At 50.4% G+C, this 27,363-nt stretch overlaps 1 protein-coding gene across 4 annotated transcripts in view; it reads left to right on the top strand.

Annotated features, from left to right (window-relative positions):
* LOC135896070 (phospholipid-transporting ATPase ABCA3-like) overlaps positions 1 to 27,363 on the top strand; it is a 142,261-nt gene that overhangs the window by 112,296 nt on the left and 2,602 nt on the right. For 2 of the 4 annotated variants that reach the window (XR_011512057.1, XR_011512055.1), the window contains exons 23-25: positions 16,881 to 17,068; positions 17,426 to 17,594; positions 20,457 to 20,589. Coding sequence is in view for 1 of the 4 variants with exons in the window: in XM_065424403.1 (XP_065280475.1) it covers positions 16,881 to 17,068; positions 17,421 to 17,594; positions 20,457 to 20,673 (579 nt within the window). In the remaining 3 variants the exon portion in view is untranslated. Of the gene's footprint in view, positions 1 to 16,880; positions 17,069 to 17,420; positions 17,595 to 20,456; positions 20,674 to 27,363 lie in introns of those variants that run through there. The other 2 variants (XR_011512056.1, XM_065424403.1) reach the window with 2 other exon arrangements.

The following is a 27,363-nucleotide window of genomic DNA, read 5'->3' as shown; positions in this document are numbered from 1 at the left end:
GCTCAATGACACATTGAATATGAGCTCCACGTGGAATCTCATCCGATCATTCATTGACCCAACCAAGACAAAGACGGAAACGTCGCACAAGATGCGAAAGCTGCTCGAAACATTTGAGCACACCGACGACCTATTCAACGAACTTATAACAACACACCTTGCGGATCCAGCGCAACCACAGTATGCCGACTACACAAGCGCGGAGCCAGAAAATGACGGTCTCACCGGCCCAATCACATTAGCGGAACTACAGCGTGCCTTAGCAGAAGCAAAGCCGAATAAAGCTCCAGGACCAGACCAAATTACGACAACACAGCTCCGGAACCTTACAGAAACCGATCATGCATTCTTACTTCAGCAAATTAACAATGTGTGGGATACGGGCAGCTTGCCAGAAGAGTGGAAGACAGCCAGCATAATTTTCATTCCGAAGCCTGGCAAGCCCCAAACCATATCCAATCTGCGTCCAATATCGCTAACATCATGCGTGGGTAAGCTAATGGAGCGCATCGTGCTTAACAGACTTCTTAGTCATCTGGAACAATCACAACACCTACCCCATAATTTGATTGGATACAGACATCACTTATCTACTCAAGACGTTCTGCTGCAGCTACACGAAGAAATCACGAAGGAAACAAGCAGCGCTCAACTTAAAGCTATTCTTGCCATAGACCTCAAGAAAGCTTTTGACTATGTTGACCACGATGCTATGCTGCAAGAGCTCGAAGCTACTGGCTGCGGAACCAAGCTTTATAACTATATTAGGGACTTCTTACGGAGTCGCACGTACACGCTACGAGTAGGCGACATCATCTCACAACAGTATCCCCATCCGCAGAGAGGTATCCCGCAGGGTTCCGTGATCTCGCCCACACTCTTTAATCTTGCAATGCGCGTAGTCCATAGAGCACTACGAGACATCCCTGACATCAAATATGCGATCTACGCAGATGACATTACCATCTGGATCAGCACGGGTTCGCCAGGGCATATCCAAGAAACTCTCCAACAGGCTATGAACAGGGTGCATGAGTCTGCTCAAACTATTGGCCTTAGATGTGCGCCGGAAAAATCTGAGTTGCTACTGGTCCATCACAAAAGATGGAGACCGCCCACCATACAAATTGTAAACGAAGGCGTGCCGATTTCCCAACCAAAATGTATTAAGATCCTCGGTCTCCATATCCAGAAAGATGGAGGTCCCTCTGCGACGGTGCATCACCTGCTCAGGCAAGGAGAACAGGTGCTGCACATGATGCGTAGGGTCTCCAACCGAGCAAATGGAGTTAAAGAGGCAGATATGCTTCAACTAAGAAACGCACTAATTATGTCGCGCCTGCGCTATCACCTGCCCTATACCAATCTCCGTCAGCAAGATATCAATCGCCTTGATGCGCTCATCCGCAAGGCGACAAAGCTGGCCATCGGCATCCCGTTTAGTGCTAGCACTAAGCTCCTCCTTGACATCGGTTGCCATAACACGGTGGCGGAACTAATCAGCATTCATCGTCGTCGCCAAGAACTGCGTTTGCAGCGCACGTGTCAAGGCACGCACATCCTCCATAGTATCGGTCATCATCCAGAAGCTGCGCCCCTTCTGAACACGCGCCCACTACCACCGAAACAACGCGAACTCCTAACCATAGCTCCACTGCCACGCCATATGAATCCAGAACGAGGCAAGGAGAGGCGACGACAGCGAGTTGCCTACTTCAAGAGGTACACGGCAAGACACCCTGACGGCACATACTTCTACACTGATGCTAGCGTTGGTGCACGGGGCTCCGCTATAGCAGTCGTGAATAACGACCTGCAAACTGTACATACTGAGTTACTCCCAGAGACAGATCCGACCTTAGCGGAACTGACAGCCATCGCAACCGCGATCAAACACATGCCCCTTAGTAACTCAGCCTACCCAAGAATCATATTTACCGACTCCATGGCGGCTTGCAGGAAATTGTTGCACAACGATCTCCCTGCCCACATTTCGACATTTATTCAAGAGCACCTTCAGGGTCCTCTGGAAATCATCTGGATACCTGGTCATGATGGACTGCCGGGAAATGAAAGAGCTAATCAGCTCGCCTGCGAGACTTTGAACCAGGCACCCTGCATTCCGCGACCAGCCCAGACGAAAAGGTGGGCTCCCCTGCTTCTGCGGCCATATCAAGAGGCAAGACGCAAGTTCCCCAAGCTCAGCAAAATGCTCACCCGTGAACAGGGTGTACTGATTCGTCAGGCCCAGACAGAAACACTCCCTACACCAGCGCGAATGCACCTCCTCCGCGGTCTCTTACCTGAAGATCCCCCACCCTGCCGATATTGTGGAGAACACCCGAACACATCCCATATCCTCTGGTCCTGTGGACCACTCCCACCTCCCCTTCCTGCCCCCACAAATCTTTCCCCTAAACCCCATGCCGGGTGGCTGACAGAAGCAGCCAGCGCCGACGACCGACGGTACCTTGCGGCGTTTATCAGTGCTGCACTGAAGAATGCTGCAAGCGAGGCTCTGGACTGAGGGCCTTTCCACCATGCCAACCAACATGAAAATAAAGTTTTTTTTCTCTCTCCTGGACAGACGCTTCTACCACCGGCACAGGACGCCGAGGTGGCGTCAAAGAACGCAGCGTAAACGCCTGACGCGACTTCGGAGAACGCCACCCAACCGCTGGCGGAGCCCATGAACTTTTACCATAGAGTGCTTTTACCCTGAAGGGTCCGGCCACATGGCCGGAAAGCGGTCGCACGATGATGCCGTGAGCAAGGCGTCGCAACCGAATGAAATAGGCGGTGATGAGCCTCCTTTTAAAGCAGCAGGTATGAGGCGAGCGTCCTGGAAACTGTGGCCGAACATTTCGGCCGAATCACGGCAGACGGGAAAACTGCCTCCGTAGTCTCTCGTGCTGTAGATACCAAAATGGGGTATGGGGGCTTGCGATGTTGTCGTGAGGGTAGACACCATAAGATAGGGTTTCTTTTCTGTCGATATGGCGATCCACCTTCCTGAAGCATTACGTGTAGCGACTCTGAATGTACGAGGTCTTGGAGCAAGAAGGCGACAGTGTCAACTTAGTCGCCTTCTCTTAGAAAACAGTCTACACGTGGTGGCAATCCAAGAAACCACAATTGATAGCCAGGAAGCGACTGATCGAATGGTGTCCACTTTCCGTCAGCATTACGGTGTTTGTGTCTGTCATTCTCTTGGTGCCTCTGGTGGTTGTGCCCTTTTCATCCGCAATAGTGTCGGTATAACTGTACAATCGCTCTTTTCGTGCCAAAGTGGACGCCTCCTGGTTGTCGATTTTTTGCAATATGGTCTGAATTTCCGTGTCATTTGTGCTTATGGTCCAAATGTAGAGGCAGAGAGAAAAGTTTTTTTTGCATTTTCAGATGTATCTTGATTGTACAAGAGTTCTAGTTTTTATGCGAAGCATATTACTAGAGCTCAACCCAGCTCCTCAGGCGCGGCGGTGTCGCCTTCAATACCACGTGACACCGTGACGTCACGACAGAGGAGAAACGGGGCTCCAACTCGCGCCGTCGCTCGCGGCGTCGGCTTCAAGGCTGACCACGTGACACCGTGACGTCACGACAGAGGAGAAACGGGGCTCCAACTCGTGCCGTCGCTCGCGGCGTCGCGGCGGTATATGGGGAACCAGCGCTGGATAGGCGGCGCGTCGAAAAGAGTGCGTTGCACGCCGCCCTGGCGACGAAACGCGGCATATCCCAGCCGCTCGACCAGACGACACACACGTGCGTGGCCGTATTATAGTTCGTATGTTTTCGATTTCGCGCCGCTTCAAGTGAACAGTTTTCCTAAAGAAGCTAGCGCCATCAAGCGAAAAAACGACGAAAGAAGCTTTTTAAGCTTTATATATTTTTCACAGTTTGTCGCGGCGAGCACGTGCGTTTGTTTAATGGTTGCGCGTGTGCCGTTGTCATGCGTGCGGGGCAGCCTGCCTCGCAAATCTAGCAGCTATGGCTCCGGTCGTGCTGAGCTATGGTTGCGAAAGTATTAGTTGGCCTGAAGACTTTCCATATTTCTCTGGCTAGACATAAAAAATTCTGATGTTACTTCGCCACAGCAGTCAATGGGGAAGAAAGCTTTATCGCATCAGCTGACTCGCACAAGCAAGGGTTTAGTGCTCCACTGCTGGATCCGTAACAACGCTGGCTACATTTAGGCCCAAACAATGAAACGTTCCTTTCCTTCGAGCGCTTCCTAACCTTACGTGAGGCCTCCTTACAGCGAAGGACCGATGGAGGAAGCAAGGGTAATCTGAAAGCTCCCTTCACCCGTCCTCACGTAAAGAGCGGTTGCCGCCACGCCTGGGTTCGAGATTATCTCTTAAAAGCTTTAGGCGAACACCCGAACACCACTATTCAATAAAAAAGGTTGTATCGTCGCACAATCTTTAAGTTGATGAGCTAATATAGAGAAGCGTGGACGCTTTTTTCTAATTTTGTTTACTAAACCTATAGAAGTAGCGCATTACAGTGCAAAACTTGATGTGCTCCAGAAACGCTGGCACGCCGGCGTCGTGCAACGCCTAGCAACGCCTAGCAACGCTTCCATGCCGCACGCGTGACTGAAACGAACATGCCTGGCAAGACGTACCGTGCTCGCGCTTCTCCGCAGGTGGGCGACAGTGCGCATTCGCAAGCGAATGCCACGTGGTTAAGCAGTGAGGTGAAGCGCTCGTTCAGGGCCAGGAGCGGCGTAAGGACCCATGAAGGTAGCTTGGCCCAAACAATAAAACGTTCCTTTCCTTCGAGCGCTTCCTAACCTTACGTGAGGCCTCCTGACAGCGAAGGACCGATGGAGGAAGCAAGCGTACTCTGAAAGCTCCCTTCACCCGTCCTCACCTAAGGAGCGGTTGCCGCGTGCCTGGGTTCGAGATTATTTCTTCAAATCTTTCCGCGAACACCATTATTCTATTAAAAATGTTGTATCGTCACACAATCTTTAAATTGAATAGCTAATATAGAGAAACGTGGACGCTTTCTTCTAGTTTTGTTTACTAAAGTTAAAAAAAATTGGAGGACGCTTAAGCTTCGCCTTCAAGAGTGGAACGCGACAGCGTTCCCGTCGACCCGCCAAGGGGTGTAAGACAATGGGCTACAGGGCATCCATCACTCACGAGGCGCCCCGCATCGGACGCGGTGAGCGTCGAGCCATATGGTCGAGCAACGCGGCGTTCGGCGCAGCAACGAAACGTGCGCCTGAGCAAGCGGAACGAACCAAGAGAGAGAGAGAGAGAAGGAGATTCTTGATGGGAAGGAAAGGTTGCGGTAAAGTGCAGCGCACGGAACGAACCAAAGAACTCCGTATCTCTCGGAGGGGGAAATGATGCATGCCAGCCAAACGTCGTGATTGGCACGGGCAGAGAGATAGACAGATAGTGATCTAAAGAAAGGAATGACGCTTAGGGAGCAAGGCGAAGCGTTGTCAGGGGAGAGAGTCCGAGCCGCGACAGCTCCAATGCGCGCGTGGCGCTATCTGTCGGGGCAGCGCCGTACATGGAGAGGAGGGGGTCTTCTGTGTTTGCCGCAAGATGGCTCTGCGTGTGCGGAAAGCGCAGAAGAAATGCAGCGAAACGCACTTCGCTACTCGTGTAATTGCGACTTCTGTAAGTTACATGTTCATAATTACCGATATACACCGCAGTATAACTTTCCACGGCTCGTTTGGAAGGCAACACCGCATTCACTAGAGGCGCGTTTGTACCTCTTGGAAGCATCGAACTCGTGGCTGAGTGGTAGCGTCTCCGTCTCACACTCCGGAGACCCTGGTTCGATTCCCACCCAGCCCATCTTGGAAGTTGCTTTTTATGTATAGAGTGCCTGCCGTGATTTATCGCTCACGGTCAACGCCGCGGACGCCGACACCGACGCCGACGACACCGGCTTTTCTGCGACACGAGCTCCTTAACGCTATCGCGTTAAAAGTTGAGCATTACAGTGCAAAACTTGATGTACTCCAGCAATGCTGGCACGCCGGCGTCTTGCAACGCCTAGCAACGCCTAGCAATGCTTTCATGCCGCACGCGTGACTGAAACGAACATGCCTGGCAAGACGTACCGTGCTCGCGCTTCTCCGCAGGTGGGCGACAGTGCGCATGCGCAAGCGAATGCCACGTGGTTAAGCAGTGAGGTGAAGCGCTCGTTCAGGGCCAGGAGCGGCGTAAGGACGCATGAAGGTTGCTTTGGAGCTACCTTACGCTGAGGAAGCACCAAGGAAGCCTTCACCGAGGGCCCCTCAGTAAGGAAGCTTTCAGAGTGACATAAGGTAGCCTCACCGCAATGAAGGCTTCCTTACTGAGGAAAGGAGGGTTTCATTGTTTGGCCCTTAGCACTAATTACATAAATTTACCGGATGCCTCTCAGCGCCGAGTCGTCCTCATCCGCATGCGCATTTAAAAAAAAACACATAGGCGGCTTAGTCGTGCGTGCGCCGGCAGTATGCGCACACAATTCGTATTACAAGGCAGCTTCCATCCCACATAATTCTTGGCAATGAATGGATAATATTTACTTTTCGTATCGTTCGGTTCGTGCGGTGGCATTGGAAGGGGCTTGGCTGTGGTATTGCGAAGGAAAAATGGTTGGTACATATGCCGGATGGTGCATGCTATTGCTCATTTTGTTTCCGATGAAATGCCGACTGCACATTCTGCTGTTTGGTACTGGCCGCCACGGCTGACCGTCTTCACTATCGAATAAACCAAGCACACACGCGAAATTCGGTTTAGAAACCAGCCCGACACCGCTTGACAGGGCGACAAAACAGGAACTTACTCCGCTCGCCTGACTGCTTGTATCCAACGCCGCCTCCATTCTTGTTCGTAGGGTTTAGATGGAAAGACGCAGAAGGATACATCCTCCCTCATCCCGACGTAGTTGTGGCACTTGTATACGCAACAGTACCGTCGGTGTCCTTTTGCTTTCCTTCGACTTTCAGCGCACGCAACGCCACTACCAGTAGCAATTTTCGTCCGCGGGAGCGGCTGAGTTGTGAACGTTCTGACCGCCAGCGTGGCGCTGTACGTGTCGTGAAAACTCCAGCGCTGGTTCCCCATAAGCAGCTGCGCTTGCCTCTGCTAGACACTCACGAGGTGAGATGCCTCCTGGAGACAGAGCTGCTCGTTGGAATGAGAAGCGAAGGTTGCGGCGTGCTACAGAGACTGTTTCCAGGTGGCTTTGCCACGGCGCAGCGACTACGCGCCCCGCATCGGACGCGGTGAGCGTCGAGCAACGCAGCGTTCGGCGCAACAACGAAATGTGCGCCTGAGCAAGCGCCGCACGCCTAAGCCGACGCCGACGGCACCAGCTTTTCTGCGACACGAGCTCCTTAACGCTGTCGCGTTAAAATAAAGGCTAGTATGCTTCGCATCTGGGCTTAACCTTAGCTAAGCCACAGCCATTTTTAATTATGAATTGCCTACCGCCATTTTTTCGCTCACGGCCAACGTCGCCGACGCCGACGACACCAGTTTTTCTGCGACACGAGCTCCTTAACGCTATCGCGTTAAAACGACGCCACCACGGGTGTATTTCCGCACGTGCGTTGCCTTACTCTTAGCCAGTGATCCCTTTCGTGGAGTTATCACAGTTATCGAGCTATTTCTCACGCGCAAGGCGTGCTTGCTGTCCTAGTATGTTTACAGATGTTGTCGTCGTTATATACGATAGCGAGATTACCCATCGCAGTCCGACTGTATGGACGTCTCGCGGACACTGCAATACATTCTCGAACTAATAGAAGCACTGTCGGCTGCTCTCGAATGTTCGATGACAATAGCGGGCGTATCAAAGGCGGCCAGAATGAACAAATGAGATTAACTCCCGTATTACAGTACCCCCACCTACTCAACACTCCACCTCGACTCAACAAAAGGAGTAATTCTATATGCGCCCCAAGGGTAGCAGACCCGCCGTGGTTGCTCAGTGGCTATGGTGCTGGGATGCTGAGCACGAGGTGGCAGGACCGAATCCCGGCCACGGCGGCCGCATTTCGATGGGGGCGAAATGTGAAAACACGCGTGTACTTAGATTTAGGTGCACGCTAATGAACCCCAGGTGGTCGAAATTTCCGGAGTCCTCCACTACGGCGTGCCTGATAATCAGAAAGTGGTTCTGGCACGTAAAACCCCATAATTTAATTTAGAGGGTAGCAGCATATTGCCACATCCAGTACTCGGCACGTAGAGGAAGACGAAGACCTCGCACATTGTGGAAGAGACGAAGAGGTCCCTGCGCGATCGTTTTTCAGTTGGCCTGCAATTAAAGTGTTCCTGCCATTTTTTTATCAGTTCCTGCTTCTTGTGAATCGTGACACTGGTGGGGGCGCTGGGTAAATGTTGGGACGCCTGCCACATCAAGCCTAGGATGCTAGGATGCGTGTCGAAACACCTGTTCATCGCGCCAGCCGTCGCCTACTAGGCCTAATCCCAGAATTTGATCCCGTACCAGGAAATCTGCGTGTTACCACGAGTGCCCAAGCCATGGCAGTACCAGGCCCTGCACAGGTGACTCTTTTCACTCCTCGATCTCGCGTGAGCTTCCACGGCATTGCCTAAGAAGACGCAGAAGACTGGCTTGAGGAATACGAGCGCGTAGCCAAGTATAATGAGTGGCATGGTGGACAGAAGCTATCCCATGTGTATTTGCCTCTTGAAGGCGGAGCCCGCATGTGGTTCGTAAATCGCGAGGGAATCTGGCCCAGCTGGGATGAGTTCCGCCGCCAGTTCCTCAATACGTTCGGGAGCAGCGAAATGCGAGACCACGCGCAGCGTCTTCTCGAATGCCGGATTCAAAAGCCAAATGAAACTGTTGCTATGTTCGCTGAGGACATGGCTCGTCTTTGTCGTCATGCAGACCCCGATATGCCCGAGGCTAAAGAACTCAGCCACCTCATCCGCGGCGTAAAGAGCAGCTGTTTGCCAGTCTTTTGCGGAACCCGCCGACGAGCGTGGATGAATTTATTAAAGAATCGACGGCCATAGAGCGCACGTTACACCTACGCAGCCGCCAGTGTGATCACCTGGACAGCACTGGACCGGCAAGCGCCGCAGCAGTAACGCTCACAGACGAGGGTTCCTTGCGCCAGCTGATACGCGAAATTGTTCAGGAAGAGATTAAGAAGCTCACTGCCAAGCTCGGTGAATGTACAGCTGCGTCGGTGGCTGAAGTTGTGCGCCAAGAAATAAAGCAAGCGTTTGCGGCTCCCGAGCCAAATTCCCAGATGTGGAAGCCCAACTACGAAGATGTTGTCCGTCGGTTGCCACCTCCGATGCTGATACTGCAGTCACATTCCCAGACGTGGCAGCCCAGCTACACAGATATCTGTCGACCGCCACGTCCATTGCCGACGCCGTGGTATCACCAGCAGTCAGCACCGGTACACGTTAGTACCATAGGGAACAACCGACGCGACCACCGCTTCGTAGAGCGGACATTTGGCGCACAGCTGACTACAGGCCCTTATGCTTCCACTGTGGGGAAGCGGGCCATATCTGCCGTCGTTGCCCTTATCGTGTCGAAGGGTATCAAGCGTTTTCATTCACTGCTTCTTGTCGTGCTTTTGACGGCAGCCGAGCGAACATCGACGCGAATTCGACGAGCTGGCAAGCAGATTCCCCCGGTTACCGGTGACGCTCCCCTTCTCCGGGACATAGTTTTCCAGCTGCAAAACGCAGTTGCACCGACGTGGCCCAAGGCCAATCTCCCAGCCCACGCCGGGAAAACTGAAGGCCGCGACCTCAGGGGGGAAGGTTGCCACACGTCGAAGTGCCGAAAATCCCCCATTGCCGTCGAACAAGAAGCCGATACAGCCGGATGATTTGACGACAGACGAGATTGTTAGCGCCGATGTTACTGTATCAATTGACGGCCAGGACGTGACAGCGCTAATAGACACTGGCGCGGAGTTTTCTATCGTAAGTGAGAAAACTGGAGGACAGACGTTACAAAGTGCAAATGGAATGGTCAGGGCCGCACATTAGAGGTGCTGGAGGCCAGGTACTCACACCGACTGGCAAGTGTACTGCAAGGGTCAGCATATGGGATTCATCATTCGTCGCAAATTTTGTTATTCAACCCGACTGCTGCAAAGATCTAATCTTAGGTATGGACTTCTTACGCGAGTCCGACGCCGTCATCAACATACCGAAAGGTATACTAGCCTTTTCTGGGGATGAAAGTGCAGAACTACAACGCAAGTCTTTGCGATTCATAGACGACGTGACCGTACCACCGTTATCTTGCCGTCTTGCTTCCGTCAGGTGCGACACAGAGTACGATGGGGAAGGTATTGCCGAGCAGATAATTACGATTTTGTTCACTCAAGGTTTTACCACGCCGAGAAGTCTCGTCATAGTAATGCATGGGCAAACAGAACTGCTGCTGACAAACTTCAGCAAGCAACGACGACACATTGCAAAAGGTGCAGCAGTTGCTTACCTCGACGAGATTGCGGAATTCGACGAATGCTTTGCATTACAACAAGGAGAGCAATACGCTTCGGCAACGTTACCTGTTCTTGATGTGAGCGCGAGCTTATCACCAGTGGAAAGGCAGCGCCTTGTAGACCTGCTTCACCAGTTTCACGATTGCTTCTCGTCGACATCCAGAGTTCATAAGACGCCACTGACGAAGCACCGGATTCTCACGGAGGAGACAGCGAGACCAATCCGACAATACCCGTACCGTGTAACACCAAAAGAACGCGAAGTGACCTGAGAGCAAGTGAAGAAAATGCTCAAAGACGACGTTATCCAACCATCAAAAAGCCCGTGGGCATGGCCGGTAGGTAGTGATGGTCACGAAAAAAGACGGCAGTCTGCGCTTTTGTGTCAACTACCGTAAGCTGAACCGGGTGACAAAGAATGACGCATACCCCTTACGGCGTATCGACAATTCTCTCGACAGGCTGTCGCATGCCCGCTACTTCTCGTCGATGGACCTCAAAAGTGGCTATTGGCAAATCGAGGTTGAAGAGACAGACAGTGAAAAGACTGCTTTCGTAACGCCTGAAGGGCTTTATGAATTCAAGGTCCAGCCTTTCGGTTTATGCTCAGCTCCGGCAACTTTTCAGCGACTCATGGATATGGTTCTGACAGGCCTGAAGTGGCAGACATGACTAGTATACCTCGACGACGTCATAGTTCTTTAGGAAACGTTCGAGGGACACCTGAAACCGATGCTGGCGGTTCGACAAACGATCCGGTCCGCCGGCTTAACCCTGAATGCAAGAAAGTGTCACTTTGGTTTCGATGAACTCCAGTTCTTAGGTCATTCTGTGAGTCATCAAGGCGTCCGCCCTGACCCCGACAAGCTCACAGCGATCGCAAGGTTTCCAACGCCAACGGATAAGAAGGCAGTGAGGCGTTTCCTAGGTCTCTGCTCGTATTACCGAAGATTTATAGCCGATTTTTCACATATAGCTTCACCGTTAACTTGCCTTACAAGGGAAGGCGTTGCCTTCGTATGGGGCGAAAAAGAACAAGCAGCGTTTAATGATCTCGGACAGCTCCTGCAAACACCTCCTGTACTGGCTCACTTTGACGAGGACGCTCCTACCATGATTCATACGGACGCTAGCAACGTAGGTCTAGGCTCTGTGCTCGTGCAGTGGCAAGACTCAGCCGAGAGAGTCATTGCATACGCAAGCAGGACGCACTCACGTAATAAGTCTAATTACTCAACCAAAGAAAAGGAATGCCTTGCAGTTATCAAGTTTCGCCCGTATCTCTATGGCAGTTCCTTCAGTGTTGTCAGCGATCATCCCTCACTTTGCTGGCTGACGAACTTGAAGGATCCGTGCGGTCGACTAGCGCGTTGGAGCCTAAGGCTTCAAGAATTTGGCATGACAGTGGTGTACAAGCCCAGACGAAAGCACCCCGCCACCGACTGTCTTTCAACATCACCGATTGAGCAGGAAGTCAAAGAAGACGACGACGACATGGCTTTTATAGGTGTTCTAGACACGACCACGATTGCTCGTCAGCAGCGGGAAGACAGCGAACTGATTCCGCTTATCTAATTTTTAGAAGACCGGATTACAAGCGCGCCCAAACCATTTGCAAGAAGCTTGCCACCATTCTGCTTCCGCAATGATGTTGTTTACAAGAACTTCTCAGCAAGCGGAAGCAGCCGCCTACTTGTCGTCCCCACGTGCCTCCGTCATGAGGTCTTGCAAGCCTGCCACGATGAACCGACATCTGGCCACCTCGGCTACACGCGAACACTGGCCCGAGTCAAAGAGGAATATTACTGGCCAAGGATTGCCACCTTTGTGATACATTACGTGCGCACGTGCCTCGGTTGTCAGCGACGCAAACCACCACATATGAGATCAGCTGGAACCATATATGAAACCAGTCCAACTGCCCACGACCCCATTTGCCGAAATCGGAATGGAACTTCTGGGACCATTCCCGACTTCAGGTACTGGCAGTAAGTGGGTAATAGTTGCCACTGATTACCTGACACGCTATACAGAAACCACAGAAACCAAGGGCCTCCCAAGTTGCACCGCACTCGAAGCAGCGCGATTCTTTATTGGAAACGTGGTTCTGAGGCACGGTGCACCAGCGGTGATAATAACGGACAGAGGGACTGTCGGCTACACTTCTGAAGACAGTGCAGCCTCAGCGGCGCGGCTCACCGAAAGACCACAGCCTATCACCCGCAAATGAACGGCCCAACAGAATGCTTGAACAAAACTATCGCCGACATGCTGAGTATGTACGTAGAGCTGGAGTACAAGAATTGCGATGACATTCGACCATACATCACATTCGCTTACAACACTGCTCAACAGGAAACAACGCGAAAGACACCGTTTAGCCTTCTTCATGGCCGCGATGTGAAGACGATGCTCGATGCGGTGTTGTCACATGACCGCGGGGATACAGGCACGGACGCTGAAGCTTTCGCTCAACGAGCTGAAGAAGCTAGACAACTCGGCCGCGTCAGAATCGCCCGACAACAGGACTACGACGCTCGACGCTACAATCTACGGCGCCGCTCCATCACATATCAGCCAGGCGACAAAGTGTGGGTCTGCAGTCCCATCGATCGGCGAGGGCTTTCAGAAAAGCTATTCAGGCGGTACTTTGGTCCATACAAGGTTTTACGGCGCCTCAGCGACCTGAACTATGAGGTTATCCCTGACAGTCCTGCTTCTTCCAGGGCGAGGCAACGTGCACCAGAAGTTGTGAACATTGTGCGCATGAAGCCCTATTGCTCGGAATGAAGTGCCCACACCTCGTCTGACACATCTTCCTGCCGCTAGGTGAGCATCGGGAGGATGCTCTCTCTGGAGGGAGGCAAATGCCACATTCAGTACACGACACGTAGAGGAAGACGAATATCTCACGCATTGCGGAAGAGAAGAAGCGGTCCCTGCGCGATCGTTTCTCAGTGGGCCTGCAATTAAAGTGTTCCTGCCCTTTTTTATCAGTTCCTGGTGCTTGTGAATCGTGACAATATACAGGATTTATACCAAAAAAAGTATAGTGTCCCCGTATATGTTGCTTTTTGGGAGCATTAACAGGGACACTACAATAAAGTAGATGGCAGCGCCCTTCCTCGTGAGAGGTGGTCATTACGCATCAATGACGCTCCACAGCGATCCTTGCGGAGCGTAGCATCTTACCAGGTGCGGCGCTGTACTCAACTCAGTGAAGGGGACGAAGAGCTTCGAGTCGAGCATCGCTTGAGAATACGGGCATATATATATTCTACGATCTCCGACTGCGCTCTCCTCTATCGTTGCCAGTGAAGAGTTGATTTCCTTCCTAGGCGCAAAGCACGCCATTTATGCCGACGATATCACCGTCTGGACTAACCAAGGCTCGCTGAGCCAAAAAGAAGAACGAATACAAGCCGCAGCAACATGCGTGGAAGAATGTGTTAGGGAAAGAGGCCTCGCCTGCTCAACGGAGAAATCAGAGCTCCTGAGAGTCAGAAGAGGAAAACGCTCGGAAGAACAAATCAGCGTCACCCTACAAGGACAAAGGATACCAGAAAAAGAAGCCGTAAGGGATTTGGGAATGTGGGTGCAGTGCAATCAACGCTGCACACACACCATAAACCTACTGAAGCAAGCGAAGGCACAGGTGGCACGTATGATCACTCGCGTCTCGCAAAAAAGAAGCGGCATGAAGGAGGACGATACAGTCAAGCTGGTTAAGAGCCTCATAATCAGCCGGATTACGTACGCCCTCCCATATTACAACACAAACAAAGGCGAACGGGACCAGGCCGACGCCATCATAAGGAAAGCATTCAAAACAGCGCTTCACCTGCCGGCCAACACCTCGACAGAGAAGCTCCTGGCCCTCGGACTCCACAACACGTTCGAGGAGCTCAGAGAAGCACAATTAGGGTCACAGCTACTCAGACTCCAGCAGACTACTACGTGCAGAAAGCTCCTAAAAAAACTGGGGCACAAAGAACTTGAAAGGCAAGAACAAAGAACGGCAAACCTACCCGATGGGTATCGCCGCGCCATCAAGGTAGGGTCCCTACCAAGAAACATGGACCCGAATTTACACACAGCCAGGCGAAACGCTAGGGCAAAATATGTAGAAAAATACCTAGCAACAAAAGCGAACACGGTATACACGGACGCCGCGGTATATCCTCGAGAACGAAGGGAAACAGAACAAAGAGTTGTCGCGGCAGTAATAGACTCGGACTATAGGGAAATCGCTTGCGCGTCGGCACGGGATTGTACGGTAACCGAGGGAGAGGAAATGGCTGTTTCTCTAGCAGCTATGGAGGGCTACCGCACAAATAGATCCCTTATAATTCTAACAGACTCCAAGGAAGCATGACGAAACTACATTAACGGCAGAATCGGTCAAAAAGCGCTCCAGATCTTCCTCCGCGCTGGCCAACAGAATAAACGCATTAGACACACCATCTTTTGGGTACCTGGGCACACTGAGATTGAGGGCAACCAAAGGGTTGATAGAATCGCTCGCGAGCATGCAAACCGAGTGGACCTAAACAGAGATCCTGAGGATTTCATGACAGTGATCCCAACGTACTCTGACAAACTGAATTACCATAGGGGGACGAGGATCACATATCTACCGCCCCACAATACACTCAATCGACAACAGGCACTTTACTGGCAAAAGCTGCAGACAGGAACTTTCCCAAATTTACATATACAATGCAAAATGAAAATGTTCCCAAGTCAATACAGGGACATATGCCCGTGGTGTGGTGCAATACCCACACTTTATCACATCACATGGGAGTGAAATACGAATAAGGAATTCCACAAACTAGAAAATCCGAGTGCGGAGCAGTGGGAGAGCGTGCTCTCCAGCGGTGACCCTAGCCTCCAACGGAGGCTGGTGGATCATGCCCGACGAGCAGCCACGCTCAGTAGTGCCCTGGGATAGGGGCGCCAGCCATGCAGGCCGGAGATCTTCATCAACCAATAGAAGATCAAGACATCCGGCCCGACCGCTGAATTACTCTTTCTAGAGTAATAAAGTTTACTTCCTCCTCCTCTATCCGCTCTATCTTCCCTAAGTATTCGAATTTCGGCTAGTGCTTGTATACTTCATCACAGTACCATGTGACAGTATAGTTAGCTGAATTGGAGTGGCCGCCTGCCGTGGTTGGTTACTGCTGCCCGAATCTTCCAAGAACAATGTGTGGAAAAATAAAGAGAATCGGAAAACAGTTTTTATGTCAGCACTTCCATTTTTTATTACTCTTGCACTCCTATTTCATGAAAGAACTGGCAGCACAAGAGCCCCCTTCGTACACCCCTGTCCGCTAGATATCAGAACTGAAGACTTTTCGAACGTTTCAACCTTCCTCCTCCTTCTTCACTCACCTCCTTAATCTCCTCATACGGGGCACAGTAAGCTATATCGAATGTCCCACGTAACTACACCTAAACTTTAAAAATATTGACACGTGTACCTATTTATCCTTTCATGAAGTACTGCATTTCACCCAGAAAGAACTTAAAGTTATCGCTCAGCATAAGGTGCGCATGCATGATTGGAACTTACTGGAATGTTATCGATGGTTCTTAGCATTGTCTTTTGTCACAGAAGCCTCTGTTATCTGATTGTACGCGCGACACCAACTGTGTAGTACTTTCTGGAAGACACATCGGCACCAATGGTTAGTATGGAAACTTCGATGACTCATGTGTAAAAGCCGACGCGCTTGACCGCCAGTTCAGATTTTCGACGATGGCCGACTGCGTTCGCCGCTATCGTTGTGCTTTCAGCGTAACATGCTTTTGTGGGCGCAGGTTCGCCCAATAAAAAGTTAGCCAAGCTTTACACAGTTTTGCTGCTGTGTTTCTTACCGTCAATACCACGTGACAATATGCAGATGCCACGTACCTGGGCAGAACCAAGGTAATGCTGTTTGCCTTCGCTTGGAAATATTCAGATTACTTCTTGCATTCCACTTAATTACATAATAATTCTTAATTACCTTCTCAAATATTATAATTATATGAAAAGCTTCAAGGAGAAAATTTTAGAGGAACATGAAAAACTCCCGATACAGCTTTCTGTTGCACGATGCGCGCTACGTAAAATTGTTTCTCCAAGCATGAGGGAACCCCATGAGTACGCGTCAAGTGCTTCGAGCAGCTAGCCACGCAGAAAATTTCCGCGTATTCGCGGGCTTCTTTCGTGCTTGTACAAACACTTTTATGTAGCACGTAATAATTGAGTAACAGAAAGCCCCCTTATGCACGCTACAAAAAAAACAGTCTTTTGACCTGGCATAAATCTTGCCTGAACTCCAACCTGAGACAACCGTTCTTTGACCAACGCTGACCACTACTTCATCCTGCTACCTTTCTTGCGTTGATCCAGTGGCAGTCCCACCTTGGTTACTGCCCTCAGGACGACGCCCTCATGGATGCCTTCACAGGCAACGAGATCCTCGAATTCTTCGCCCGACTGCGCGGAGTTCCCGAAGACAAGGTCCATGTCCTCGTCGACAGCGCCGCCTTCGTCGCCGACGTAGGCGACGACGGGCTCCAGCTGTGCGAGACGTACAGGTGCGGCGTGGCGGTGGTCATGTGAGCCGTCTTCGCTTGAAATATTGGTATCTGGGTCTCACGTGAAACCTAGCATGATATAAACGAGGAGTGAATTGAACTGGCGACCGTGAGCAGAGGCCCAAAGGTTAAGCGGGTAAGTGCTCACCGAAAGGCCAAGTAGCGAGGAACGCATCCTCGCGTGCGTTAAAATTAAGCGCATTTTGTTATATGTTTCCGTTAGAAGGGACTTCTTTGTTGCTTTTTTTCTGCCAGTTCCTTAACCTCTCATGTAATTTTCACTATCGCTTTTGCCGTATAAATCACAGAAGTTTCCTTGGTACAGTTCGCTTATAGACATATTCCTTCTCAGCTCAGGCACCAGGCGCAAGCTATCGACTGCAGTGGCGGTCATCGGCTGTCCGCGGGTCGTCATCCTCGATGACGCTACCGGAGGCGTCGACCTGGTTGGCCGGGAGATGATTTACGAAACGCTGCAGGACATCACCCGCGTGGGTGCCAGCGGAGTCCTCTTCACCTCGCGCAGGTACGGAATTTTTTTAATCCGGGCTGTGGTAACAGTGTGTGTGTGTGTGTGTGCGTGTGTGTGTGTGTGTGTGTGTGTGCGTGTGTGTGTGCGTGCGTGCGTGTGTGTGCGTGCGTGCGTGTGCGTGCGTGCGTGCGTGCGTGCGTGTGTGTGTGTGTGTGTGTGTGTGTGTGTGTGTGTGTGTGTGTGTGTGTGTGTGTCTGTGTGTGTGTGTGTGTGTGTGTGTGTGTGTGTGTGTGTGTGTGTGTGTGTGTGTGTGTGTGTGTGTGTGTGTGTGTGACCACGGAAAACATTCGGTAGCGTGTTTTCGCCACCCAATTTCGTCCCATGAAAACGCAGGTCTTTTCTCTCCGCTAGTAGACCATAGTCCTGATGTGTTCACATATAAGAAACGCGCCCATTGCATCAAGCTTCTGCGTGTTGCGTTTTTCTGCCCCCACGAATCAATCTACATTTTAACTGTGTACCAAAAGTGGCGCCTGATGTTCTTTCCGCTAAATTTAGCGGGTTGTTCCACAGGGCGACACCGGAAGTCTCTTGTGGCGTCATGGTTTAAACACTAAATGGGATAACGCAAGCGCTCAGACAGAGAAAAAAATGTCCATTTTGATGAGAGCCCCGCCACTTAAATTTAAATAAGGTGGGGAAATAATTTAACGTGAATTCATCCGAATGCACAAACTCACATTTATTGCGCTCACGTCGTCTTGGAAAATGCGAAAATCTTTTCCGTGAGAGACGCAGTAGATGGCATATGCAGGTGAATGCCAGAAATTAATGGACCGCTGTCCAGAGTCTATTCAAATCATGTGCATGTTGTTTTACATTCCTATTAATTTAGAACCACCACGGTTTCCTCACGTGCACCGGTTTTGTACCGGGTAATTGGTATTGTATTACCGGGTATTGGGTAATTGTACCCCAATTGAGTCGCTTGCTTGCTCATACGGCTTTGAGCAGGCGCTCTTTGTATCAATGAAAAAAAAACTGATTTGCGGTTATTGTTATCGGCTTCAACGTGCGGACGTTGTCGCACAAACTGTCAAGCTTGCCGACTTTGAACTTGTGCTGAAAACAGACATCGTTTGCTGCACCGATGCAGGGAAAACATGCCGTCGGCCGCAAAAGCATAGTTTATGTTGTCAAGGGTTCGACAAAAATTGTTCTGGCTAGGTAGCATGAAGAATGAATCGGCGGTCACTGACCAAGTCAAGGTGAAGAAGCAGAGGCGTTTCAGAGCCCGCACGCACTTTGCTTTAAGAGAGGCAACCGTATTGCAAGAAATGCTGTGTGGGGCACGTCTCACCGACTATCGATATAATTGATCACAGATTCGGCTAATCCACAATATAGCGCGTTTCTTCCTCAGAAAAAAAAATGCCCTATGTCACGAGAAAACTTTGAACTGGAAGACTGGATAAGAATCGCCAAGAAAAGCTGTGTGTCTGGCTGTTACGTTGGTGTTTTGCTGTCGCACAGCACTGATCTTTAACGGTTTGCGCACCTTCACCCAGCATAGACGTTGCTTCAAATAAAACTTGCTGTTAGTTCAACTCTCTATCGTCCATTCTTGTCCAGACGTACCGCACTGTTCCCAACTATTCTCGTAATGTACCACCATGTTTATTTTCAAGCTTTGTTCAAGCTTTGTTCAAGCCAAGCTTTACAGCAAGCATGGCTGTAATACCATGTTTTGTGTGAAGCTGTAGTCTTCTAAGCATAAACGTCAAGACGTTCCATGGTCTAAAGATGTTAGACCACAATAATTTTTTTAAGGACTGGATGGCATATATAAGAAACTTCCGTATAGTTACTATACTCTCAATTTACGGCGACATACAGTACTTCAGCGTTCCATAGCGATAGCTTCCATGTGTGGGCTTTCGTTAAAAAACCCTCGGTGGTCGAAATCGATCCGGTGCCTTCCAATTCGGTATCTCTCATAGTTACATTCTTGCTTTGGTGCGCCATACCCAATCAATCAATCAATCAATCAATCAATCAATCAATCAATCAATCAATCAATCAATCAATCAATCAGCCAGCCAGCCATGCGGCCCGTCAGTCGGTCGGTCGGTCGGTCGGTCGGTCGGTCGGTCGGTCGGTCGGTCGGTCGGTCGGTCGGTCGGTCGGTCGGTCGGTCGGTCGGTCGGTCGGTCGGTCGGTCGGTCGGTCGGTCGGTCGGTCGGTCGGATTACATTCGGTTAAAGAAGCCCTGGATATGCAGTTTAGCGTGCAATTTTCTGACCCAAGTGCTTTGAAAGAGACTAATCGAATGCGTAAAACTCGCACACCTACGTCGCCAGCGATCGCTGTACGCATCAGCCAGCGGTTTTAGAGTGCGCAGCATCTCAGCCGGGGTCACGGAAGACAGTTATTATACGTGCCGACTTCGCAACCGTTTTGCCGCGGCAGTACTCCCCTGACAAGTGACAGGTCTCACAGCAGCTCAGAAGTTCATATCATCCAACACGGCAGAGAGTCTCACTCATCTCGAAAAACCCATTTAAAGTTTAAGATAACACCAGAAAGATAAGAAAAATGAGCCTGCTGGAATGTTCCACCACGCCGCTTCAGGAACGTGCTCATATCATAATAATCATCAATAGCAACAACACAGGAACAACAACAATTATGACGAAAACGATTACAAGGAAGACAACAACAAAACTAGTGGCACTTCAGCCAGAAATTTTTTTGAAAGTTCGCGTCACCCCGAATTTCAGATCGACCATGATCATAACGAGATCCGGCTGTCACCGTATAATGGCGACTGTTCGCACTAAATATTAATGCTAGTGCTTAAGTATTCTCGTTGCGGCAGCTCCGCTAATGTAGGGATGTGTTGTGCTGTCATCGCAGCACGGAAGAGTGCAAGATGGCGTGCCATCGCGTCGGCATCATGGCGGGCGGCGAGCTGAAGGTACTCGGCACTATGGAGCAGCTGAAGGACACGTTCGCCAGGGGCTGCACCATCAGCTTCCGCATCTTCGAGAAGTTCACCGGCTACGTTGGCACCGTGGTCGACAAGGGCGTTCAACAACTCTTCCCGGGAGCCAGGCAAGCCGAATGCCGGGAGGTATATGTGCTCCTTTGTTCACGTGCATGGCTTGGCTGTGCGGATGTTGTGGTGCACCACTCCTCTACTCCCTTGTGACTCATTGCAGTGATTGCTGTTGTAGGAACATCCCAGTTGCAAGTATATAGGACAGGCTTCTTCGCTAGTTTGGTGCAGTTCGCACTGGATTAAACAGCGCGCAACAACAAGAGAAACAGAAGTGAAGACAAGATGGGAGAACGGTAGAATGTTAACTGAAAGATTTATTGCACAGAAGCAAGTACAGTGATGTAATCACACAGGGTCAATATGCACTCGAAATGAGGGACTGTGTCCTCACTCTCATCATCTGTTCGCCACTGGCCGTGAGGAGACAGAGTCATGTGTGTACGGGGATTAAGCTCCCGAGCTAAAGTCTGGCGGGCATTCATTTGTTCGCTGTTTTCTGTTGTGTTCTGTTTGCTGGAATGGTGCTCGTGGTATACCTTGCCACGACGCGGACGCCCAAGCTCTACCGATTCTTCCTCCACTTAGAGATAATTTGCCTTCTTAATCTGCGTAGGGATTAACATTGCGGCGAGAATCTCCTCTTTTTCCTTTTTGCGAACTGTTCTTGAGGTACGCTTGTTTGGGTAGTGCTGGTCTTAGCGCTAGTTTAAGCTTTGTATTGGGGCTCACCGGCTTCAAGCTCTGTTTGCTTGCCTCTTGCGACCAACCGCACATTATCTTCCAGCGGTATACCCGATCACTGCGAGCGCGCGCGTCCAGACCGGCTGTGAACCGGTATTCGAAGGGCACTCTCAGAACTCGCATGGTTTCAGCACTCTGCAGGAGAGACGGTGCTCTTGTGCTCTGCGCATTGAATTTCGCCTCATACGACATTATGTAAGGGCCAAAAAAGGATTTTGCATGGTTACCTATAAGGAATGTTTACCCGGAGGGTTCGACCAGTGTCCAATGTCCTTCCTCAATATACCCCCGGTCCCGTCTGTGCCATTTACAACTTGGACAGCGATAGCTGACGCCCCTTTTTTACTGATGATGAAAGCCTTCCAAACAGGCACAAAAAGAAACAGGCATTGTGCAGTACCGGATGGACGTTCATTGAAAAGCGTAGCAACCACGCTGTGCTCGACGTATGCGTCTTCAATCACACGCGTTGAAGTGTAGCACGGACCCTAGAGCGTGCATTCTATGACTCTAAATGCATTTTGGTAAACAAAGTCCAGGTAGTCAGAAATAAACCACGACTATCCAGTATAGCTTTCCTTGTAACCTTTTGCTTTCAGACGTTGGGAGATACTAAATAGAAACACTAAATTAAGCTGCATTGGTAAATTACGCTTCTGAAACAAAAACAAAAGATCGCTGTTACTGTGAAACTGGGCTTTATAAACCAGAAAAAGATCCAGTAATGAAAGACGGTTGGCGACGCCCCATTGAAGTTAACGCACGAGCTCGTGAAGGCGTCATACATTTTGACAGCGTCCACTCGCATGTAACCATGGCAAAGGTATAATGTCACGCGAAATGTAAGGTGCCTTAAGCCAATTGAAAAATTGGAGGACGCTTAAGCTTCGCCTTCAAGAGGGGAACGCGACAGCGTTCCTGTCGACCCGCCAAGGGGTGTAAGACAATGGGCTAGGGCGCAGCGACTACGTGCCCCGCATCGGAAGCGGTGAGCGTCGAGCAACGCAGCGTTCGGCGCGGCAACGAAATATGCGCCTGAGCAAGCGACACACGCCTGAGCCTTAGAAACAGCTCGTTTCTAAGGCAACACCGCATTCACTAGAGGCGCTTTTGTACCGCTTTGAAGCATCGAACTCGTGGCTCAGTGTTTACAATGGACCGTGTCTCCTTCGAAATATTTGTGGGTGCCGCTTGAGCACTACGAGAGTGCCGCGCAGTACTGGGAGGATGAGACGTCGCGCGTAGAAGAGAAAATCGGAGGATGGAAAGGTCGTGATTTGTCAATGTTTGCAAAGGCAACTGTTTGTAATTTGTTTTTAATTGCCAAAGTGTGGTATGTCCTCCAATTTTTGTCGATGACCCGGGTGAATGTACAGAAAATACACAGAGTACCTGCTGTTTTTATCTGGGGCTCCACTTGCTAAGGGTCAGCCGTACCAACTTGTTTCGTCCTGTTCGAGATGGTGGTCTTGGATTGTCGCATTTGTTCTCACGACAGATTGTTTCTCGTTTTGTCTTCTTACGAGATCAAAGTGATTCATTCTTGCGTACGATGATCCAGATCCGTTTGAAAAGCGTTTTGCCTGAATTTATTGTGTCTAGTGCACAGCCTGTAAACTATCGGCTTAAAGGGTACTTGCGAGAGGTAGTCGACTCCCTTCGAATACTAAAAGCTCGGTTTTCCCTTCAGTACCTGAGCACAGCAACAAGAAAGAAACTTTACAAGGATTTAGTTGAAGTTATGATGCCAGTGCCATTGTACCGAATGAAATACTATGAAGGCCCAGGACAAGATGTTTTAAAAAGAGTTAAAAGGATGCCAGTGAGAGCAAGCGTAAAGTCGTTCTTCTTTAAATTGCATACATCTACCCTTCCGGTCAAAACATGGATTGCCGACAAAGGAATATTTGTACCATGGACGACAAACTGTGCGCAATGTAACAGGCCGGAGACCATTGAGCACGCCTTCATTGAGTGCTGGGATGCAATTTTTTATTGGGACGTCTTGCAAAGAACTCTTAGAAAGGAACTGCCGATAACAGCACAGGGTATACGTTTCCTGCCGGTAGACAGCCATCAGGGCTTTCCGTACGATATAATGCTCCTGGGCCTCCATCGTCTTTGGAAGACACGGATGGCGGTAACGCATGCCGATGTGAATGCGCACTCAGCACGAGAAAATTTTGTTGAAAGCATTATTTTCATACGTGAGATATAGCGTGTACAGGCAGATCCGCCTGACTGGTTGGGTATTCTTGATGAATTAGTGAATTTCTAGAAATTTTAGCTTATCACGTTGGTCCAAGTAGGCCAACGTGTTTTTATGTATGTATGTCATTTTGTGACGAAAAAAAAAAACTCGTAGCTCAGTGGTAGCGTCTCCGTCTCACACTCCGGAGACCCTGGTTCGATTCCCACCCAGCCCATCTTGCAAGTTGTTTTTATGCGAAGCATACTAGCCGCACAACCACGATCTTCGTTGCTGCGCCGAGCGCGGCCGCGTAGCTACAATATGACGTCATCATCATCATCAGCCTGGTTACGCCCACTGCAGGGCAAAGGCCTCTCCCATACTTCTCCAACAACCCCGGTCATGTACTAATTGTGGCCATGCCGTCCCTGCAAACTTCTTAGTCTCATCCGCCCACCTAACTTTCTGCCGCCCCCTGCTACGCTTCCCTTCCCTTGGGATCCAGTCCGTAACCCTTAATGACCATCGGTTATCCTCCCTCCTCATTACATGTCCTGCCCATGCCCATTTCTTTTTCTTGATTTCAACTAAGATGTCATTAACTCGCGTTTGTTCCCTCACCCAGTCTGCTCTTTTCTTATCCCTTAACGTTACACCTATCATTCTTCTTTCCATAGCTCGTTGCGTCGTCCTCAATTTGAGTAGAAGCCTTTTCGTAAGCCGCCAGGTTTCTGCACGGTAGGTGAGTACTGGTAAGACGCAGCTATTATACACTTTCCTCTTGAGGGATAATGGCAACCTGCTGTTCATGATCTGAGAATGCCTGCCAAACGCACCCCAGCCCATTCTTATTCTTCTGATTATTTCTGTCTCATGATCCGGATCTGACGTCACTACCTGCCCTAAGTAGATGTATTCCCTTACTACTTCCAGTGCCTCGCTGCCTATTGTAAATTGCTGTTCTCTTCCGAGACCGTTAAACATTACTTTAGTTTTCTGCAGATTAATTTTTAAACCCACTCTTCTGCTTTGCCTCTCCAAGTCAGTGAGCATGCATTGCAATAGGTCCCCTGAGTTACTAAGCAAGGCAATATCATCAGCGAATCGCAAGTTACTAAGGTATTCTCCATCAACTTTTATCCCCAATCCTTCCCAATCCAGGTCTCTGAATACCTCCTGTAAACACGCTGTGAATAGCATTGGAGAGATCGTATCTCCCTGTCTGACGCCTTTCTTTATTGGGATTTTGTTGCTTTCTTTATGACGTCATAACAGCTGCAAAAGCGGAGGCTCAACTCGTGCGCTCGCTTGCGGCCGCGTAGCTACATAGCCGGGTCTCAGCTCGTGCGCTCGCCTGCATGAGTTGTTTCTTCGTCTAGCGGAACCAAAATAGCCAAGCAACAGCAGTTCACCAGGCTAAACATTGGTTCAACAACTAAAATAAAGGCTAGTATGCTTCGTATCCTGGGCTTAACCTTAGCTAAGCCACAGCCATTTTTTTATTCATGAAGTGCCTGCTGGGATTTATCACTCACGGCCAACACCGCCGACACCGACGCCGACGACACCGGCTTTTCTGCGACACGAGCTCCTTAACGCTGTCGCGTTAATAAATAATTCCAGCAGGACTCACCTGACGATGAATGTAGACGTTAATGCGAATGCATTGAAACAATGTAACGACCTGCCGCATTGCCATCGCCGAAACGCGTTGTGCGTGACGTGTGTATATTGTCACGTGGTAGTGACGATAAAGAACACAGTAGCAATACTGTGAAAGACAAAACTAACATTTATTGGGCGAACCTGTGCCCACAATAACAGGCTACACTTAAAGCACAGCAATAGCGATGAACACAGTTGGCGATCGTCGAAAATCTCATCAGCGGGTCAAGCGCGTCGGCTTTTATACATCATTCGTCGAATGTTCCTGAGTAATCACTGGGACCCGCGTGTCTTCCACAACGTTGTACGCTACTCGCGTCGCGCATACATGCAATCAGATTACACAGGGTTCGGTGTTCGGTGACAGACTGCGAATGGAACCATCAATAACATTCCAGAAACTTCCGATACATGCGGGCGCGTCCTGCACTCTGCGATAACATTTTGTTGGGCGGTGAAACGTGCTCGCCCGATAAAGATAAACAAGCACACGTGTCAATACCCCCCTCTTAAAAAGCATCGACCCGATGCTTCAAACGAAACGAAAGTAATAAACAAGAACACCCGTCGCAAAGAAACAACAAAATAAGAAGTTCGTCAGCGTGCGCAAAAGGGCTTAAGACGCACCACGTGGACCACTTCAGATCTTGCGCGGCGGCGCTGTGAATGCGAAATGCCGTCTGGCACGACCTCATAGTCCAGTTCGCCAATACGTCGGATGATCTTGTAGGGTCCGGAATAGCGGAGCGATAGTTTCTCACTCAGTCCTCGTCGGCGTATCGGGGTCCATACCCAAACACGTTCGCCGGCTGGTACTCCATGTAGCGTCTTCGGAGGTTGTAGTGTCGGCTGTCAATACGTTGCTGGTTCTTGATCCATAGGCGGGCGAGCTGTCGGGCTTCTTCGGCACGCTGGAGATAGGTGGCGACGTCAAGATTCTCTTCGTCGGTGACGTGCAGCAGTATGGCGTCGAGAGTCGTCGTCGGGTGCCTGCCGTAAACCAGCTTAAACGGCATCGTCTGTGTTGTTTCTTGCACCGCCGTGTTGTAAGCGAATGTTAGGTACGGCAGGGCGGCATCCCAGGGCTTGTGTTCGACGTCGACGTACATGGCTAGAATGTCGGAGAGGGTCTTATTTAGGCGCTCCGTAAGATCGTTTGTCTGTGGGTGGTAGGCATTTGTCCTCCTGTGCCTCGTCTGACTGTACTGCAGAATAGCTTGGGTGAGCTCCGCTGTAAGGCCGTTCCTCTGTCTCTGTTCCTCTGTGATGAGGACTTCTGGGGCGCCATGTCGCAGCAGGATGTTCTCGACCAAGCATTTCGCCACTTCGAATGCGCCACCTTTCGGCAGAGCTTTCGTTCAGCACAGCGGGTGAGGTAGGCGGTCGCCACGATGATCCAATTATTTCCGGTTGTTGAACTCGGAAAGGGTCCCGACAGGTCCATCTCGATCTGCTAAAGGGGTTGGTAGGAGGCTCGATCGGCTGTAGTAATCACGCTGGCCTTGTCGGTGGTGTCTTGCGTCGCTGACAGTCTCGGCATCTCTTGGCGTAACGGGCAACGTCGGCGATAAGGCGCGGCCAGTAATACCTCTCCTGTATTCTCCATAGCGTCCGGGAGAATCCGAGGTGCCCAGTGGTCGGATCGACATGCAGGGCATGCAGTACTTCTGGACGCAGCGCTGAGGGAACAACAAGAAGGTAGTTGGCGCGGACTGGTGAGAAGTTCTGCTTTACTAGTAGGTTGTTTTGAAGCGATAACGAAGACAACCTCGCTCAAATGCCCTAGGGACAACGTCAGTGTGCCCTTCCAAATACTCAACGAGGCCTTTTAGCTGCAGGTCTGCTCGTTGCTCTTCAGCGAAGTCTTCCGCGCTTATTATTCCAAGGAAAACGTTGTCATCCTCGTCATCTTTCGGTGGCGGGTCAATGGGTGCGGGTGACAGGCAATCGGCATCAGTGTGTTTTCATCCGGACTTGTAGGTCACAGTGTTGTCATATTCTTGTAGTCTGAGGCTCCACCGCGCCAGCTGTCCTGACGGATCCTTTAAATTCGCTTGCCAACACAACGCGTGATGGTCGCTGACGACTTTCAATGGCCTGCCACACAGGTTAGGGCGAAATTTTGCTGTAGCCCAAACGATTGCGAGACATTCCTCGCGCATCCC

This window comes from Dermacentor albipictus, chromosome 2, assembly GCF_038994185.2.
Source record: "Dermacentor albipictus isolate Rhodes 1998 colony chromosome 2, USDA_Dalb.pri_finalv2, whole genome shotgun sequence".
Lineage (NCBI taxonomy): Eukaryota > Metazoa > Arthropoda > Arachnida > Ixodida > Ixodidae > Dermacentor > Dermacentor albipictus.
This window is presented reverse-complemented; position numbering and strand designations above follow the sequence as displayed.